This window comes from Centropristis striata, chromosome 3 (genome assembly GCF_030273125.1).
Source record: "Centropristis striata isolate RG_2023a ecotype Rhode Island chromosome 3, C.striata_1.0, whole genome shotgun sequence".
Classification (NCBI taxonomy): domain Eukaryota; kingdom Metazoa; phylum Chordata; class Actinopteri; order Perciformes; family Serranidae; genus Centropristis; species Centropristis striata.
The window spans coordinates 16,146,316-16,163,170 of NC_081519.1; the positions used below are offsets into that span (position 1 = coordinate 16,146,316).

At 39.7% G+C, this 16,855-nt stretch overlaps 1 protein-coding gene across 2 annotated transcripts in view; it reads right to left on the bottom strand.

Annotated features, from left to right (window-relative positions):
- Positions 1–16,855, bottom strand: part of prickle2b (prickle homolog 2b) — a 119,940-nt gene that overhangs the window by 3,705 nt on the left and 99,380 nt on the right. For both annotated transcript variants that reach the window (XM_059328566.1, XM_059328567.1), the window contains 5 exons: positions 15,140–15,323; positions 8,567–8,680; positions 5,799–5,936; positions 1,193–1,396; positions 134–320 (listed from right to left, as the gene is read on the bottom strand). In XM_059328566.1, coding sequence (XP_059184549.1) covers positions 134–320; positions 1,193–1,396; positions 5,799–5,936; positions 8,567–8,680; positions 15,140–15,323 — 827 coding nt within the window. The remainder of the gene's footprint in view (positions 1–133; positions 321–1,192; positions 1,397–5,798; positions 5,937–8,566; positions 8,681–15,139; positions 15,324–16,855) is intronic.

Genomic DNA, 16,855 nt, shown 5'->3' on the forward strand with positions numbered 1-16,855 from the left:
GCAGTCCAATAATGTTCCACTTAATTTTTTCCATGTATCCATGCATTTAGCATTAGATTTTTTTATACAAGCATTCCTTTGCATGACCTGTTAATGCAGTTTGTATTGAAAGTGATTGATGCTGGCTGCATACCAATATGTTCCCCGCAGGAGTCGCAGTACTCGGCGTAGAGGGACTCGAAGCAGGAGCAGCAGTAGGGCCGCCCCTCCTTCATGATGTAGCGCTGGCCCCCCAGCACAGTCTCGCACTCAAAGCAGCAGAAGTGCTTCATGTGCCAGTGACGCCCCTCTGCCTCAGTGCACTCGTCCGCAAGGATGATCTAAGAAAGGAGAGATAAGAAAGAGTATCGTTTATCACAGGTCCTCGGAGGTAAAACCTCAGTTGGGTTATTACTGCGCGCTGAATGACAGGACAAAGGCTCGGCTTCGCCCCTCCTTCCCCTTCATTCGCCACCACTTTCTCCTCTGCAGCTTAGTACTCTTAGATCATCCTCTTTGTCACTGACTTGTGTAGGAGGCTAATGTGTGTGGGGACTTGGTTAAATCTAGATGGTGCATTTACTTTTAATTACGCTGCTGTTAAAACACTAGGGTGCTTCTTAAGTACTAACAGCGTCCTTGTCCCCATTTGCAGTGAGTGAAGTCAGTGCTAATGGTTGGAAGTTCAAGATATTGAGAGCTGACCCCATTAACCCATTGAGGCCTGAAACGCCTGTAAAACCTCTGGGCGATTTTGAAAATAAGCCCCTAAAACCTGAAGTTTTTCTGAAAATTCAACAGAAGTGTCAACGCTTCTACTAAATAATAAATTTTTCAGCCTCTGTAGCAGATAGAAATGAAATTCAAAAAGTATTTGAGAGCTTATACAAATACTACAAAACGACGTGTCCGCTTTCCAGGCTTCAATGGGTTAAACCAGAAAAGACCCATGCACGTGGTGCTACACCATGTCAAGGTGTGTTGGGATGCCTGTGAGCATCACATGACAGCAGACTGAATTATGCAGACATGCATATGTTCAAAATGTGTGTGTGCAAACAAGTAATAAATAGCTCTATCGACACCATCCCACATTACAGGCACAGTATGTTCAATGTGTTACTGTTAACACATCCATGTGTGGATAACACAGTATGTGTGTGTGTGTGTGTGTGTGTGTGTGTGTGTGTGTGTGCATGTAAAGGGCGGTTACCTCATCGCAGGCGGTGCAGCGTGGCTTCAGCCTCTCGGCATGGTGCCGGCCGCAGTAGATCTTCCCGTCCTGGTAAAAGTAAATGAGGTCCACCAGGAGCTCGTTGCACATGCTGCATACGAAACAGGCCGGATGCCAACACACGCTGTGACCTGCGCGTGATGCAAATACAGCAATGTCTCCGCCATTTATCTGGCCTCCGCACTAAAGGATGGAATAAGGAAGAGGAGAGTTTTTGAGAAAATGGATGCAGCCTTGTAGTTACTGTAAGTAACTTGTACTAATGGTCACACTTGTTCTCTTGTGATACAAACAGACTCAAGAACAGCTTCTTTCCCAAGGCCATAATCACCATAACTGCAGTATGAACTGATCTTCCCTCTTGTGCAATACCTCAAAACAAGTGCAATATCTCACATGTATATGGACCATATTTATTTTTCACTGCTGCAATTCAGTGTGCACCTTATGTCCTTATGTCTGTTTGTATATTATTTGTATATTATGATTATTATTTCTGAGACATTGTCTCTCGCACTGACTTGGTGGTGTTTATTAATCTCATTGTACCCAGGTACAGTGACAATAAAAGTGATTCTGATTCTGATTCTGATACCTGAACTCAAGGTAGTAGCTGATATTAAGTTAAGATATATTTGTAACTGTGCTCTTATAGTTTAACTTAAAGTCTGTGCAGCTGGGTGTCCAGTGGCCAAGTGAAGGATCATTTATGCTCACTATGCTTCCTGTCTGCCTCTCATTCTGGCAGTGTCCAATAAAAGGCAAAAAAAAACGCCAACAATCTTTAAAAGGTTTGTGGAATGTCTATAAACATAATCACTAGCCGTTATTACCATTTCTTTATGACGGTGACTAAAAGTATTTCATGTGACACTCATCCAGCATGACGTTATCCCTTGTACAATAATTGTAAAAGGCTGTAAGATGATTCACAAACATTAAATGATTTACTGACATCTTGAAGAGCAGTTATTGTTCTTATTTTCCAGCCGATGGTGAATGTTAGGGGAACATCAAAAACCTTTTGCTTCCCCCTGTGAGGAACATTCATTAAGCAATTACTCAACTAACACTTGTTTCATCACCTAAACTTTGGATTTGGATTAAACAGAAAGATCTGTAGAGCTGTGTTTCTCCACAACAAAGACAGATGTGCATATGTTTCATGGAAATAAATCATTCAGCATGAAAAAAATCACTAATTGACTAATTCAATCTTAACAACCAATTAGTTGACTAATCAACTAAGAGGGGGCAGCTATTCATACTATGGTACCATGTCTTCCTTAACCCTTTGATGCACAACATGGGTCTAAAGTGACCCGACTGAGTTTTTAATTTTCTATATCTTTGCAATAAATTAATTTCATCATTCAGTATTCCAGGTTTTCCTCAATCCATTTGTTTTTGATCATCATACATCCTAAATTTTTGTTTTTCATTTCTTACTTTTTGAATAAAAACCCTTTTTGTATCACTACGCTTCTAATGCACAACATGGGTCCAAAATGTTATTATGGGGGTATTGTGTGTATAATTTTAAGGAAAAATGATTTTAATACATTTTGGAATAAGGCTGAAACATAAAAAAAATGTGGAAAAAGTGAAGCGCTGTGAAAACCTTCCAGATAAACTGTATGTGTGACAAAATGATACACAAACATGTTAAATATATTAAATATATGAGTGTGGAAAGTAACTATTTGAAACAAATTACTATTATTATAGTATTAGGTCATTTAATTTTAAATCAAATTTGGATGAGTGAGTCATTTTTGACCCATGTTGTGCATTAGGAGGGTTGTCCATATGTTGTGCATCAAAGGGTTAATGTAAGGTGGCAAAGCTAATTCACATATTATATATATATTATATTTAACTTAAACTAGACTTTAACCAGCAACTCAACTCAACTCAACTTTATTTGTAAAGCACTTTAAAACAACAACAGCCGCAACAAAGTGCTGTACATAAACAAACAGAACAAGAGACAATAAAATAAATAAAACAGGAAATAAACACTAAAATAAATAGATTCATTGCTTTTTAAAAGAAGCAAAGTTGCAGCCTGAACCAACAGCAATGAAGAGTGTGTGGTTGACCCCACTTGGCCCCACCCTGAGTGACGCCTCGGCAGACATGGCTGCATTTCACATGTGTGATCGTGCCCTGAAACAGGTTGATGGGCTGTCAAAGACAGGCAGTGGGATTTGATAGAAAGGAGGGGATGGTGGGATTGTTGACCTATTTTTGATGACTTAATTGGTCTATAAAATGTCTCAATGTCATAAAAAATGTCCTTCACAATCTCCTGAACCCTGGGGTCAGCTCTCCATATTTCTTGTTTTGTCTGACAGCTTTTGTCCCAGCTTACAGTCACATCCCCAGAAAAGCAGCACATCCTTACAAATGAGAGCCTGGGACTTGGGAATGTCTAAACAACAAATCATGAAAATTAATGGTTTCAGAGCTACAGTCGAGTACTGAAGATTTACTGTTGTCCAAGAAAAAACATTTTCCCAAGAAGTTCAATTGCCCATTTCATGGGATCTTCAATCAGGTCAGTATCGGTGCTGATACAGATCTAGCGTATCAGATCTGTGCATCTCTGTTTTTAACGCAATTTTGCATGAAAACTGAGAGCACGAGGGTGTTTACATGCACGTTAGAGGAGGACGAGCACAGAAACAGTGAGGAAGTTGACCGGCTGCTGGAGGACGTTGGTGGGGCAAAGGGGAGACATAAAAATGGAGTGATATATGTGAAGATAAAAAGGAGAGCGAGAGTGGCGTGGAGGTGTAAAGGTAGTGAAGCCGGAAAGATAAACGAGAAGGAGCATTAAGGAGACGGGTGGAAAGGTCGGCTAGGCAAAGTAGATTTAGAGGGGTGGGATAGATGGAGATGGAGCGAGAGTTACAATCAGGTTATCTAACTGGCACAGAGCCTTCTGCTGAGGGGGGGAGGGGAATTCAATCAATACACACTCTCCCAACAATCTGTGTACTCCCTCATGTGAGTCTGCTGAGCCATTCAGAAACACAAGCCTTAAAGCAGCTGTACACCTGGGGCACCAGCATGCCTGCTTTTGCTTGAGTTTGTTGTATCTACAGTAACAAATGGCCAGCAGATGCTGAAGTGCGCTAGTTTAGTTTTAAAAGAACACTCTCCGTTGCACTTTGTTGTCCCATAAGGCCACTGCAGGAATACATGTACATGTTAAATATTTGATGGGACAGTGGGCACTACTATGAAATATTTCAGGAGGATTTAAAGCGGTTTTGACTGTAACTTAGTTCTCTGAGGACTATTTTATTTTTTTATTTACCCTTTATTTAACCAGGGAATATCCCATTGAGATGAAGAACCTCTTTTTCTTTAAGGGAGCCCTGGCCAAGAGGCAGCAAACACAGAATACAGTTACATATTTACATTACATACAGACCTTAAACACGTCATGAGAAACAAGTGCATGTTATGGAATTGGCCTCAATAACTCTTAGTTTGGATTTAAAAGTGCTCAAAGAAACAAATTCAGTTAATTTCCATTCTTTCTGGTGCATATTCCATGCATAAGGTGCAGAGCAAGGTTATAATAGTTTTGGATTTTTCATTAGTTTTAGTTTTAATTTTGTTGTGAATTTTTGTTTTCAAATTCAGTTAGTTTTAGTTAGTTTTTAGAGTGACTTTTCTAGTTTTAGTTTAGTTTTTGAAAATTTTTAGTTTTAGTTTAGTTTTTATTAGTTTTAGTGTTAGTTTTAGTTTTTTTGTAATGGGCTATGTGTTGGGTGCCAGATTCAAATAGATCATAATAAATGTTTCCTTTATTTCCTTTGGTTTATCATCTCAGCCCCAATAAGGTTATTAACTCTTACAGTTCTTGTGTTTTGAATTTTGGTTCCAGTCTCAGTAAACATATTTACCATGTGTTGCATGTTCAAATAAATACACTGATTTATGAATGAAAAACTAAGGACATTTTCACTATAGTTTTAGTTAGTTTTGTAACCACGCAATACAGTTTCAGTTAGTTATCGTTTTTTTAAAACCTCTAGTTTTTATTTTTATTTCAGTTAACGAAAATGTTTTTTCAATTCTAGTTTTCGTTATTTCGTTAGTTTTCGTTAACTATAATAACCTTGCTGCAGAGTAAACAAATAGACAAACTATAAAAACACCATGACTGTCAGAGGGGAAAATGAGACACAACAGACACGTGCAACACCTCGAGAGCCTCTTTGAGGAACACTGAGATGAGACTGACAAGGTCACAATGTTGTGATAAAAGCAGACCACTGCTGCCCTTTACGTGTCAACATAAAGCACCTCTCGTGCATCACTTCAGAGACCTGAAATGCCAGCAGGCTTTTCAGCGTGTCTGTCACACGATTCATTGCTTTCATTCCGTCGGCCACATGACGCACCTTTGATCTTGTCTCACTGTATTTGCTCTTGTCACGGGGAAGGAAAATGACATTTTGAAGTGAGACGACGTGTGGCTTTAAGATCATCTTTGATCTTGTTGATCTTTCTGTTGCTGGGGAAAATGACACAAAAATGGATGTTTTTGATGTTTCTGTCAGCTAACCTGTTCGCAGATTGCCCCGGTCATCGTCACGGGGAATGGCCGCACGTTGCCGCGGCCCAGGTTCTCCCGTTTACGTTGGTTACTGAAGAGCTTCAGTTCTCGCTTCTCCTCGTCGTCCAGACCATTACAGTAGCGAACCTAGACACAGACACACACATTACATCAACATACATTAGTAAATGCGATCTGTTAAGGCAGCACTTATTCCAAGTCATGAGTACCTTCTGTGTTAGCAGTTCATGATTAAGACCGTTCATGTATTGGTTTTCTTTTAGTTAATTAGTAATAAAATATATAATTTGAAGGGTTCTCCCAACCTTTCAGAGAAGGATAAACATGATGGAGGACATTTTCTTATTCATTATTTCTATTTTCCATTCCAACTGAAGTAAGCTCTTTCTGTGCTGCAGGAATTCGAAGTATATTAAGAACCTTACCAATGAATTAAGTAAAATCCATCCTAGAGGTTGCCTGGTTACAGACCCTGTGAATCACTGTAGCCAAAACATAGCAGCAAGTGTGGCTAACATAGACACAGCTGTACAAGTCGTTTTAAGTCACTTAACAGAAACAAAAGTTCTTAAACTGGCATTTTGTAGAAAAGCTTTAAAGAGTTTTTAAAGTTTCGCTAACTAACTGTGCACAGAGTGTCTGGTGCTTGTTGTAAACAAACAGAGATCGCTAAGTGAACACCTGCAGCAGCAGCACATACACACTGTACTGCTTCAGAGCTAACTGTTAGCCTGTTAGCACTTACACACTGTACTGCTTCAGAGCTAACTGTTAGCCTGTTAGCACATACACACTGTACTGCTACAGAGCTAACGGTTAACCTGTTAGCACATACACACTGTACTGCTACAGAGCTAACTGTTAGCCTGTTAGCACATACACACTGTACTGCTACAGAGCTAACTGTTAGCCTGTTAGCACATACACACTGTACTGCTACAGAGCTAACTGTTAGCCTGTTAGCACATACACACTGTACTGCTACAGAGCTAACTGTTAGCCTGTTAGCACATACACACTGTACTGCTACAGAGCTAACTGTTAGCCTGTTAGCACATACACACTGTACTGCTACAGAGCTAACTGTTAGCCTGTTAGCACATACACACTGTACTGCTACAGAGCTAACTGTTAGCCTGTTAGCACATACACACTGTACTGCTACAGAGCTAACTGTTAGCCTGTTAGCACATACACACTGTACTGCTACAGAGCTAACTGGTAGCCTGTTAGCACATACACACTGTACTGCTACAGAGCTAACTGTAGCTAACTGCCGCTAACGGCGGCTCTTCTTAACAAGCCGGCCTCCGGCTCGTCAGCAGCTTGTTAAGAAGAGTAAGAAGGAGTCGCTGGTCACTTTCTTGAAAAATAGTTGCTAAGGCGGTCTGAAAAGTTGCTAAATTTAGCAACAAGTTGGGAGCACTGCTTTGCTGGGTTATTATCGAGGTAGATAACATTGCTAGATAAGATCGGTTTGACGTAAAAGAATTGGCCAGTCGCCGATCCCGCAAAATTAAGGAAATCTGTGCCGATCGATCGGTGCACCCCTATACACTACTCTACTACTGCTTCTAACAGTGCTCCCCTAAGAAGTGTCTGTCAGGTTAGGAGTGACTTATAGAAAGCTACTGGTTGCATGGAAACTAGTTGTGCGTCATGCATATTGCTCATGCTGTTTCCTAAAATAAGTGATTTCAGGGGACAACTTATCAGTATGATGTAGAGAGATTTTTTTTGCTTTATGTGTGCACTTTTCCTGTGCAGCCCTTAATCACAGGCTGGCTCCTATATGTCAGTATCAATACTGAATGAGGGGTGCGATATGCAACAATGGTTTGCACCTGAAATCAAACTGGTGTTATATACACTACCGGTCAAAAGTTTTAGAACACCCCAATTTTTCCAGAAATTCAAGCAGTTCAAGTCAAATGAACAGCTTGAAAGGGTACAAAGGTAAGTGGTGAACTGCCAGAGGTAAATAAAAAAAGGTAAGCTTAACCAAAACTGAAAAATAATGTACATTTCAGAATTATACAAGTAGGCCTTTTTCAGGGAACAAGAAATGGGTTAACAACTTAACTCTATGGAGTCTTGGGCTATTTTGTCCATTTTTGAATTCTTTTCATGTCTTTGTAAGTAATTTTGTGTCTTTTTTTTGTCATTTTGTGTCTTTTTTGGTCATTTTGTGTCTTTTTTTGGTCATGTTGTGTCTTTTTTTAGTCCTTTAGTCCATCATAAAATTTGATTTTGAATCTTTTTTTTACTTTCAAAACACTATCATGCTCAATAAAGAATTTTAAATGTTGCAAATGTGCATTAATTTCAGAGTACACTGAGACATTAAACTGCATAATTTTCAATTAAATTCTGGAAAAGTTGGTGTGTTCTAAAACTTTTGACCAGTAGTGTATGTTCACCATTCTGCCAGTAATTTTACCAATAAGCCCCCGCTAAAAACACATCAACAATATTAAGGTGCCAACCCAGTCTGATCATCAGTCCAGTGTAAAGATGCTACATATCTCAACATTAGTTGTGGTTTATTGGTTTAATACAAACTTAAATGGGGAGCTACACAAACATAAACACCTCACTATCTCATTCCTGTCCATTAAGAAGACAGACATTTTTCCTGTGTCTGTCTCCTCCCCTCTCTTCTCTTATCTCTGTATTGCCCTGAAGGAGGGGAGGGAGGGAGCGATAGATAGATGGATGGATGGAGGGGGTGGGGGAGGGGGTCCGTGGACTCTCACCTCATTGTCGTGGGGCGGGAGCTGATGGAGCAGCTGTTTGATGCGGTATTTCTCTCCTGGGCTGTTCACATAGGGCACCTTGTCCTCAGGCAGGGAGCTGTAGTACTGATGAACCTGTGCAAGACACAGAGAGAGGATGAGGGTGATGAAGAACAACATCATAAACTCTCAGAAAAAGGGGTACAATACGAGTCCTTTTTTGTCCCCCGAGGTACAATCTACACTAATGTACCCCCTAGGGCCAATTATTGGACCTTAAGGTACCTACATGTAACTTTTTGAGGGCCAAAAAGGTAAATATGGGTACCCAAGTGGTAAAAGGTACAAATATGTACCCTTCCTTCTACATGCTGGGAGTAGCCTAAATATTAATTATTGTTTAAATAATTATTTAGTCTTTCTTCAGCAGTAGGTTAGTTATATTTTTTAACTTTAAACAATTGTACATTGTTTAGTTAAATGAAAATTAAATGTGAAAATAAAATAAAAAACATTCTGATAAAGTGAAAACTTATTTGTCTTTTGTATAATGTAGATATATAAAATTAAATACTGGTATAATACTAGTATATATATATAATATATAATATATAATATATATAATATATATATATATATATATATATATATAAATACTTATAGTACCCTATAAAGGCTAATTTTGTACCCTTTTTAAAGGTCCATTTTTGTACTTCAAAATAAGAGTACAAAAAAGTACCTTCTGAGGGTACTGCCCCAGTGACAAGCCATTATACCCTTGAAGGTACAATTCTGTACTCTATTTTCTGAGAGTGTACCTGCAACATGAAAACAAGCTGACAAACAGAAAAAAAAGTTGAGCTGCAGGCACCGATTATAGTTGATAACAACATCAGCTCTTGTCTATAGATGTCACAAAATAAGGAAAAATGTCCATTAAGAGCTCCTATACTACAACAACACATAAATCGATACAGTTTATAGTAATATGAGACAGAGAAAAGCTACAAATCTTCATTTGGAGAAGCTGCAGCCTGCAAATATTTGGCATTTTTATTTGACGAATTACACAAAACGGTTAAATTGTTATTAAAATGTTGCCTATTAATCATTTCAGCACTTAAAGGTACAACTGTGCGGAGAGAAAATTAACAGGATACACAACTGGGAGTGACACACACACACACACACACACACACACACACACACACACACACACACACACACACTTTGATTTATGGCCCACCGGCGGAGACTTAATGGAACCTCACCTCTCCATCTTTGCACATTGACATGGGAATGTATTGCTGACCTGTCAGATGTGCACACACTCACCCTCGCACGTAATTACCACGACTGCACGTAGCAGCGTGTGTGCGTACGAGTGTGTGCGGCTGCAGGATTAATGCTAATCTGGCCATTCCCAATTGCTTGGGACATTCTTTACATTACAGCGGCAGACAATGAGTGTCATCTCTGCGTTATTTATCGCAGTCCTTTTATTACACTGTAACAGGGGGCCGGGGTATAACTGAGGTCATGCAGTCATGTATGAATGTGACTGGAAGGGGTGCAAACCTCGAAAGCCGCAGGGCTTTAAAGGGAGGCTTGAGGATGAGGGAAATAAAAACAATATGAAATGTTGGTTAAATGAAAAAAAAAATAGAAATCCAGCTTGGAACGTAGAGAGAAAAGACATGATCGATACCTGCTGACTAGGTCACGCCAATCTTAATGACCTATCTGTTGACTGAATGTATCTACTGACTAGAAGTCATCAGCTTTGTCCTTGGCAGCAACCCAGAGTCTGTTGCACAAAAACAGATTAACTTGAATAATGCGGACATGCATCAGTACGTAGAGAACAAGAAAAAAAAACTGCCATATCTTAAAGTTTATAGTTTTAGGGCCATATTCTGTATCAGGAGTGTTATACACGCATGTTTGTTTAGGATGCATTTATAGCAGGAACCTCTTGTTGTGAGAGTAACCTAATTCCTCCTGCTCTGCTTTTGTTGGCTTCCACCGGTGTTGGCGAGTGACGCGGGATACGTGTCCAGCAGCACGGCTTGGGACGCCGAGGGGGATCTCAGGATAGTCCATGAAAGACTGACTGTGGTCAAGCACTGATAAATCACACAGCGCCTGTGCTTCCAGATGCACGCACACACACACACACACACACACTGCTAATGATAAATTACGAAACACGCTTCCAACAACAACAGGGTTACAATCTGAAGGTGAAAGGCACGTTGCCCTGAGGAAAAGATCTAAAGACAGATACAAACACACACACACACACACTTGCATGCACATAATGGATAGAGTCGCAGTGAGAGCCAGGAGGAGCAGCTTGTGATAATAACTGTAATCGAAAGCAGACGCAACTAAAGACAGGGCAGAATTTCGAACTGTACTAAAAGGAGTGTTTTTAAAAGCTAAAGCAAATGGTAGGACTTTGCAACTGAGTGACAAGAGCGATCGCTTCACACAGCTGGTTTCTATTGCTGTTAATGGCCAGACAGCCAGAGGAAAAGACACCACCAGGCACCAGTCCTCACATTCTCTCAACAAGCCACTTTACAGTGGTTAGTGGACATAGATATTATATTGTTGAGAAAACACTGGTAGTTACAGCCAAACATGGTGGGAAAGATGTTGTTTTCATAGTGAAGTGAGCACATTTAACGGCTGTGTTTTCATTCTCCGTCCTTCTCTTCTCACGTCTGTACCGTGATGTTCAAGTACCCACAGTCCAACATTGTGGTCAGAACAGTTGTGGGAGCAAAAATCAATATGTTTAAAAGTTGAAAGGCCTGAAATTAGCACCAAATTTAAGCTAAACTGAATGTAATAAAAGTCGACAGCCAGTCTAGCAGCTCTGTGAGGTTGTAAGCCTATGTAGCAACAGCTTTGAGCTACATGCTAACATTAGCATGCCAAAATGCTCACAGTTACAACGCATGCCCTCAAAAGGGGTCATGTTTACTGTGTTCCATATGAACACTGCCCTCTTTTAGCCTTAATATGATTCAAATGGGTAAATTTAAAACACCTCACAGTTGTCACGAAAAGGGAATTTAGCTACCAAACCTTTATTACCAGGCTGTAAACATATTTCTGCTGTAAAGTTGGGCATTTTAACATGAAGGTTTATAGGGATTGACCTGCTTTTGGATCCAGCCTCAAGTGGCCATATACAGGTTTTTATTGTATTTTTATGTCTGAGGAAAATGTTGATATTCCCAGCGGCTCATCGTGCCTTGCAGTAAGCTAGTAAGTGAGTAAGCTAGGTGGGGACACCTAGCTTACTAAATGTTTTAGCTTCTGTGGCTTCCGTGTTGCTGTTGGCTAGCAGTGATGTTCTACCACTTGAAAGACAAGTATATTGTGTACACAACTTTATATGTCATCCACAACCTTAAATTATCCATTTGAAAAGAGGAAATGATAATGTGCTGATGTTTAGCAGGTATAATGTCTACCCTTGTCACCATCTTAGCTTGGTGTGTTAGCATTGTAACATTTTTAATATGCATTAAACAAGCACAAGAAGTGAAGTCAGACAAGTGTATCTGAACGGACTTTAATGCCAACCCATCCAACAGTTGTTAAGATATTTAAGTCTGGACTAGGGATGAGATATTTCCATCTCTTGGGCCACACTGCAGGCATGGCTAAAAATGAGTTTTACTGATTTTTAACTGATCTGCCATAACCATTTAGTGGTGTGTAAAGTGTTTTTTAATAGCTTTATCATTTATTTCCCATTCACATGTGCTGACTTAAATCAGTTCAGGGGCTGATAGTTTTCATGGTCCTTGAACTCGAATGGGAAAAAGTCTAATTGTCCTCAGGTCCAATTTTGAACCGGTCAAACTAGCCTCAGGTGCCTTTCAGACTGGCTCTTTGCTGTTTGAAAGTTAATTTATCCACATCCCAGCTTTGGGTAGCTCCCAGAGTCTAGAAATACCTCTAGTTTGCATGCATAACCTTGAACTGGATTTCTATTCAAATACCTCACATGTGAGCAGCCTGAGAAAGCAGACTTAATGTTCAAATGCAAATGAAAATCAGATCCTGGTACATGCTGCGTAGAGTCTGCACGGTAGGCTGCAGCTCTTGCTACGTGATGGTAAAAAAATAAATAAAACACCAGATACAGGCCAATGCTGAGTAACATTCTTGGCCTCGACAAGCCGTAACTTGGCAACATCCAAGAATTTGATTTGAGAGGGATGGAGAGAAGAGAGCAAGAAGGACAGTGGGAGAGAGAATATTGGCAGGCTCTTCTTCACACTGCGGCTTAATAACATCTCTAACATGCTCAGAAAGGTCCATATTTCAGCGATTGTTTACAAAAATGCAAACACAGAAGAGTTGAATAGTCCCGACTAAGTGCTGAGTTATCCCGCATAATCCTCATATATATATCTGATTGAATACCGCAGTCCGGGTCTGAAATCTCTCGTTACAGTGGTGACTTTACACCGCTGCTGGCTGAATAGCAGACTCATACACAGCCCCGGCTCCCTACGGGGAAACCTAAACCCTCCGTTTAGATCCTGGAGATTAGCTTTGTGTTTACCATCTCTCTCTATTCTCACTCTGTCTTTACCTCGTGCAGAGGAAGGCCGGGTGTTGAAAAGCCCCACATGAGGCGTACTTCCGCCCCTCTGCGAGAGGTCACACAACATGTTTCCACAGCTTGAATGACTTGGACGTCAAGTTGAGAAAATAGAAATCACTATTGCCCCCAACACTTATTATCTAAATGCTATAAACCGTCACAGTATTTCAAAGAATACAAAAATAGCTGGTTATTTTTAACGTTGTTTAGTATGGTGTTCATGCAATGTTGCACAGTCCAGCTTCCATTATGGCTTAACTGTTCCTGAGGTCATATCAGCACTAGACGAGAACCTAATTGACTTCGGGGTTAGACGTGTGACCCTGGAGGGGGATGAGAAATAGCTGTGCTCAGTCCTCTGAAGTGAAAACAGGAGGCTGTACCAACATTGTATTGACCAGTTCATTGCTTTCAGCTCATCAACAAAATGAAACCGGCTTCAATAAACGCTTCTATTGTCCTATAAAACTGGAAACCCTCCCACACGTGCACATCAACGGTTCAATGGAGTATTGTGAAAGAGGATTTTCTTCACATGCATGGGATCATTTAATGTGTTTGTGTATTACTAAGGCTTAGCTTACTTGCTGCGAGGGCGGTAAAACCTACTGTTAACATGCTCGCGGGCGGAATGAATTGGAGATTAATTTGACTGCTGGAGCCACACAATCCTTGTTATCCATTAGCCTGCAGAATGAGCAGTCAGCAGAACTGGTGAGCTGTCATATGGTGATGTGATGAGGTGTAACATAGGGCTAGGAGACTAATCTAAGTTTATTATTAATTTTTTTTGCAATTATTCTAATTTTATCTTGCATTATAAACCCAGTGCACTCCTTTTACAGCAATGTGCTTCTGTCCAGTTCCACTGAGTTACTGCCTGGATGTTGAATATATATCTGGGCCGTAAAGTATACCCCCGCAGCCCCCGCGAGGCGGGGGGGCCCCCCCATACCATAGGGCCCCGCCCCTGCCTGTAAAACAAATATCTTTTTTTTGTTTTTTTTTTACATTTTTTTTTTTTTAACCGAAACATATAGGGTTCAGGTCATGATATTGTCTGTATTTTGAGCGTTAAATAAAACGAGTATTTAAAATAAAAACAAGTGTGCCTGATGTTGCCACGGCTATTAAACGATTTCTCACTCTACCTGTAACTGTCGCAAGCGCTGAAAGATCATTCTCAAAACTTAAATTAATTAAGACTTATCTGAGAAGCACCATGGCACAAGAGAGACTGTCGGGGCTGGCCATACGTGCGCGCAGTCTGGACTTAAAGAGGGTGTTATGGGAAATTGCTCATCAATACGCCAAAACACCCACGCACGTTTGCGTTACGGTAGTGATATATATTAAGCTGTTTTCAGTGGGGCGTGGAAGTGCACTACAGCAAAGTTGATCTAATTTATTTGATCGATATATATATTTAAATATTATACATGTTAATTGTCTCTTTTTAAAACATTTTTTACAATTATTTTATATATTTTCTGTTGAATTCTATTAAAAGTTGATCAATCATTTTGTTTTCAGACACAATCCCCTGGTTTCATTTTCATTGTGATATGTTCGGAAGAGACTGATTAATAAAGTTTTGAGAAGATATACAATTTATCCTTTAATAATAAATCACATTGTCACAATCATTTCATTGAAAGAGGTAAAACATATTTTAACGTGTAAATCTTTTTGAGAAAAATGTTAACTCCCTGAATCCCCTTATTGTAGTATGTATTGTGAAATTAGAGTTTTCGATAAGTGTGTTATAATGTAATGCCATGGATCTCATTGTCATTTGATCCATTTTTAAATCCCAATGTGCCACTCTGTTAATCACACCTGCTGTTGGACAACAATACTGACAAAACAGAGGAAATACACTTTCCGAGAATAGCACAAAGCTTTGGGCTTGAATGGAAAAATGTATCACTTTTTAATTAATTAAATGCGGACAGCAATACCTGCTCAGGTTTGAGTCCAGGTGGCACCCAGGCGTACTCCTCCAGGGCACAGCCGGAGTCGTCATCTGAGGTGGAGTTCCTCTGGAAATCGTACATCAGCTTGGTGACCGTCTTCTCCATCTCTACAGGCATGGCTGTCACAGCATGCTCCTCACGGCGACACTTGCAGTGCACACAGATCTTCCTACCAAGGAAAAACACAGAAAAATAGCATCTGTCAAGGCGATGTCCTGTCTTGTTGAACAGTCATACACTACTGGTCAAAAGTTTTAGAACACACCAACTTTTCCAGAATTTAATTGAAAATGATGCAGTTTAATGTCTCAGTGTACTCTGAAATTAATGCACATTTGCAACATTTAAAATTCTTTATTGAGCATGATAGTGTTTTGAAAGTAAAAAAAAAGATTCAAAATCACATTTTATGTTGGACTAAAGGACTAAAAAAAGACACAAAATGACCAAAAAAAAGACACAAAATGACAAAAAAAGACACAAAATGACAAAACAAAGACACAAAATGACACAAAATGACTTACAAAGACATGAAAAGAATTCAAAAATGGACAAAATAGCCCAAGACTCCATAGAGTTAAGTTGTTAACCCATTTCTTGTTCCCTGAAAAAGGCCTACTTGTATAATTCTGAAATGTACATTATCTTTCAGTTTTGGTTAAGTTTACCTTTTTTTATTTACCTCTGGCAGTTCACCACTTACCTTTGTACCCTTTCAAGCTGTTCATTTGACTTGAACTGCTTGAATTTCAATAAAAAACTGGAAAAATTGGGGTGTTCTAAAACTTTTGACCGGTAGTGTATATTAATGAAAGATTTAACGGAATACGAGACAGACTAGAAATGAAGGCTGTAGTTATTTGACCTCCTAAATTACGCTGTTAAAAAGTGTGATTTGTGGTTTGTAAATAACTTGCGTACACTTTAACTCATTATATAACCATTAGGGTGAAAGCAACCCCTCAGTTTAATAAATCACTGCGTAAACAGAAATACATTTGGGGCGATAGAATTTCAACAGAAACAAGACGTCATACTGCAGTTGCTGTTCGGGCCTCTGAAGCCGGCCATTAATCACAGAAAACAAAAATAACCCTCATTGTTTTTTTTCAAATGAAACCTCAGACTACCTGTTAAAAAAGGAAAATCCATCTTCCAACATACTCTTCTGTGGACACAGTAAAGCCCTCTAAAAAATTCTATGAAACTCTTTTTGATTTTGTGTTTTCAAAACCGCATGGAGCCTGTGAAGGATGTGAACTCCACACAGTTCAAAGGTCAAGGCTTCACACTGCAGCTCTCACAGTCAAATGTGGGTACCACACATACAACACTCAACAACCCTCTTGAGGTACCAAGAACAAGGATATAATCACAAACAGGCTATGGAAATTAGCAGAATACATTCAATGACAGTGATGGAAAGCAGTACTGTACAACACACAAACACACACTTTTGTACGCACAAGGTTAGTGAGAAACATCAGCAGATGCTTAGCCAGGACAGTGCTCCACTCTCATTAGTCAAGCGGACCCACCCAGCTATGAAATGGAAAGTATCCATGTGTGAGTTTCCACAAAACATGTTTGGGAGTGTTTGACACTGACACTCCTCCTGCTGCTCTTTCATCTCCGGTGGTGTCCAGGGAGTAATAAAAAGAGTTGTTATATTTCATTGACTTTTCTGGCGTTTTGTTTTAC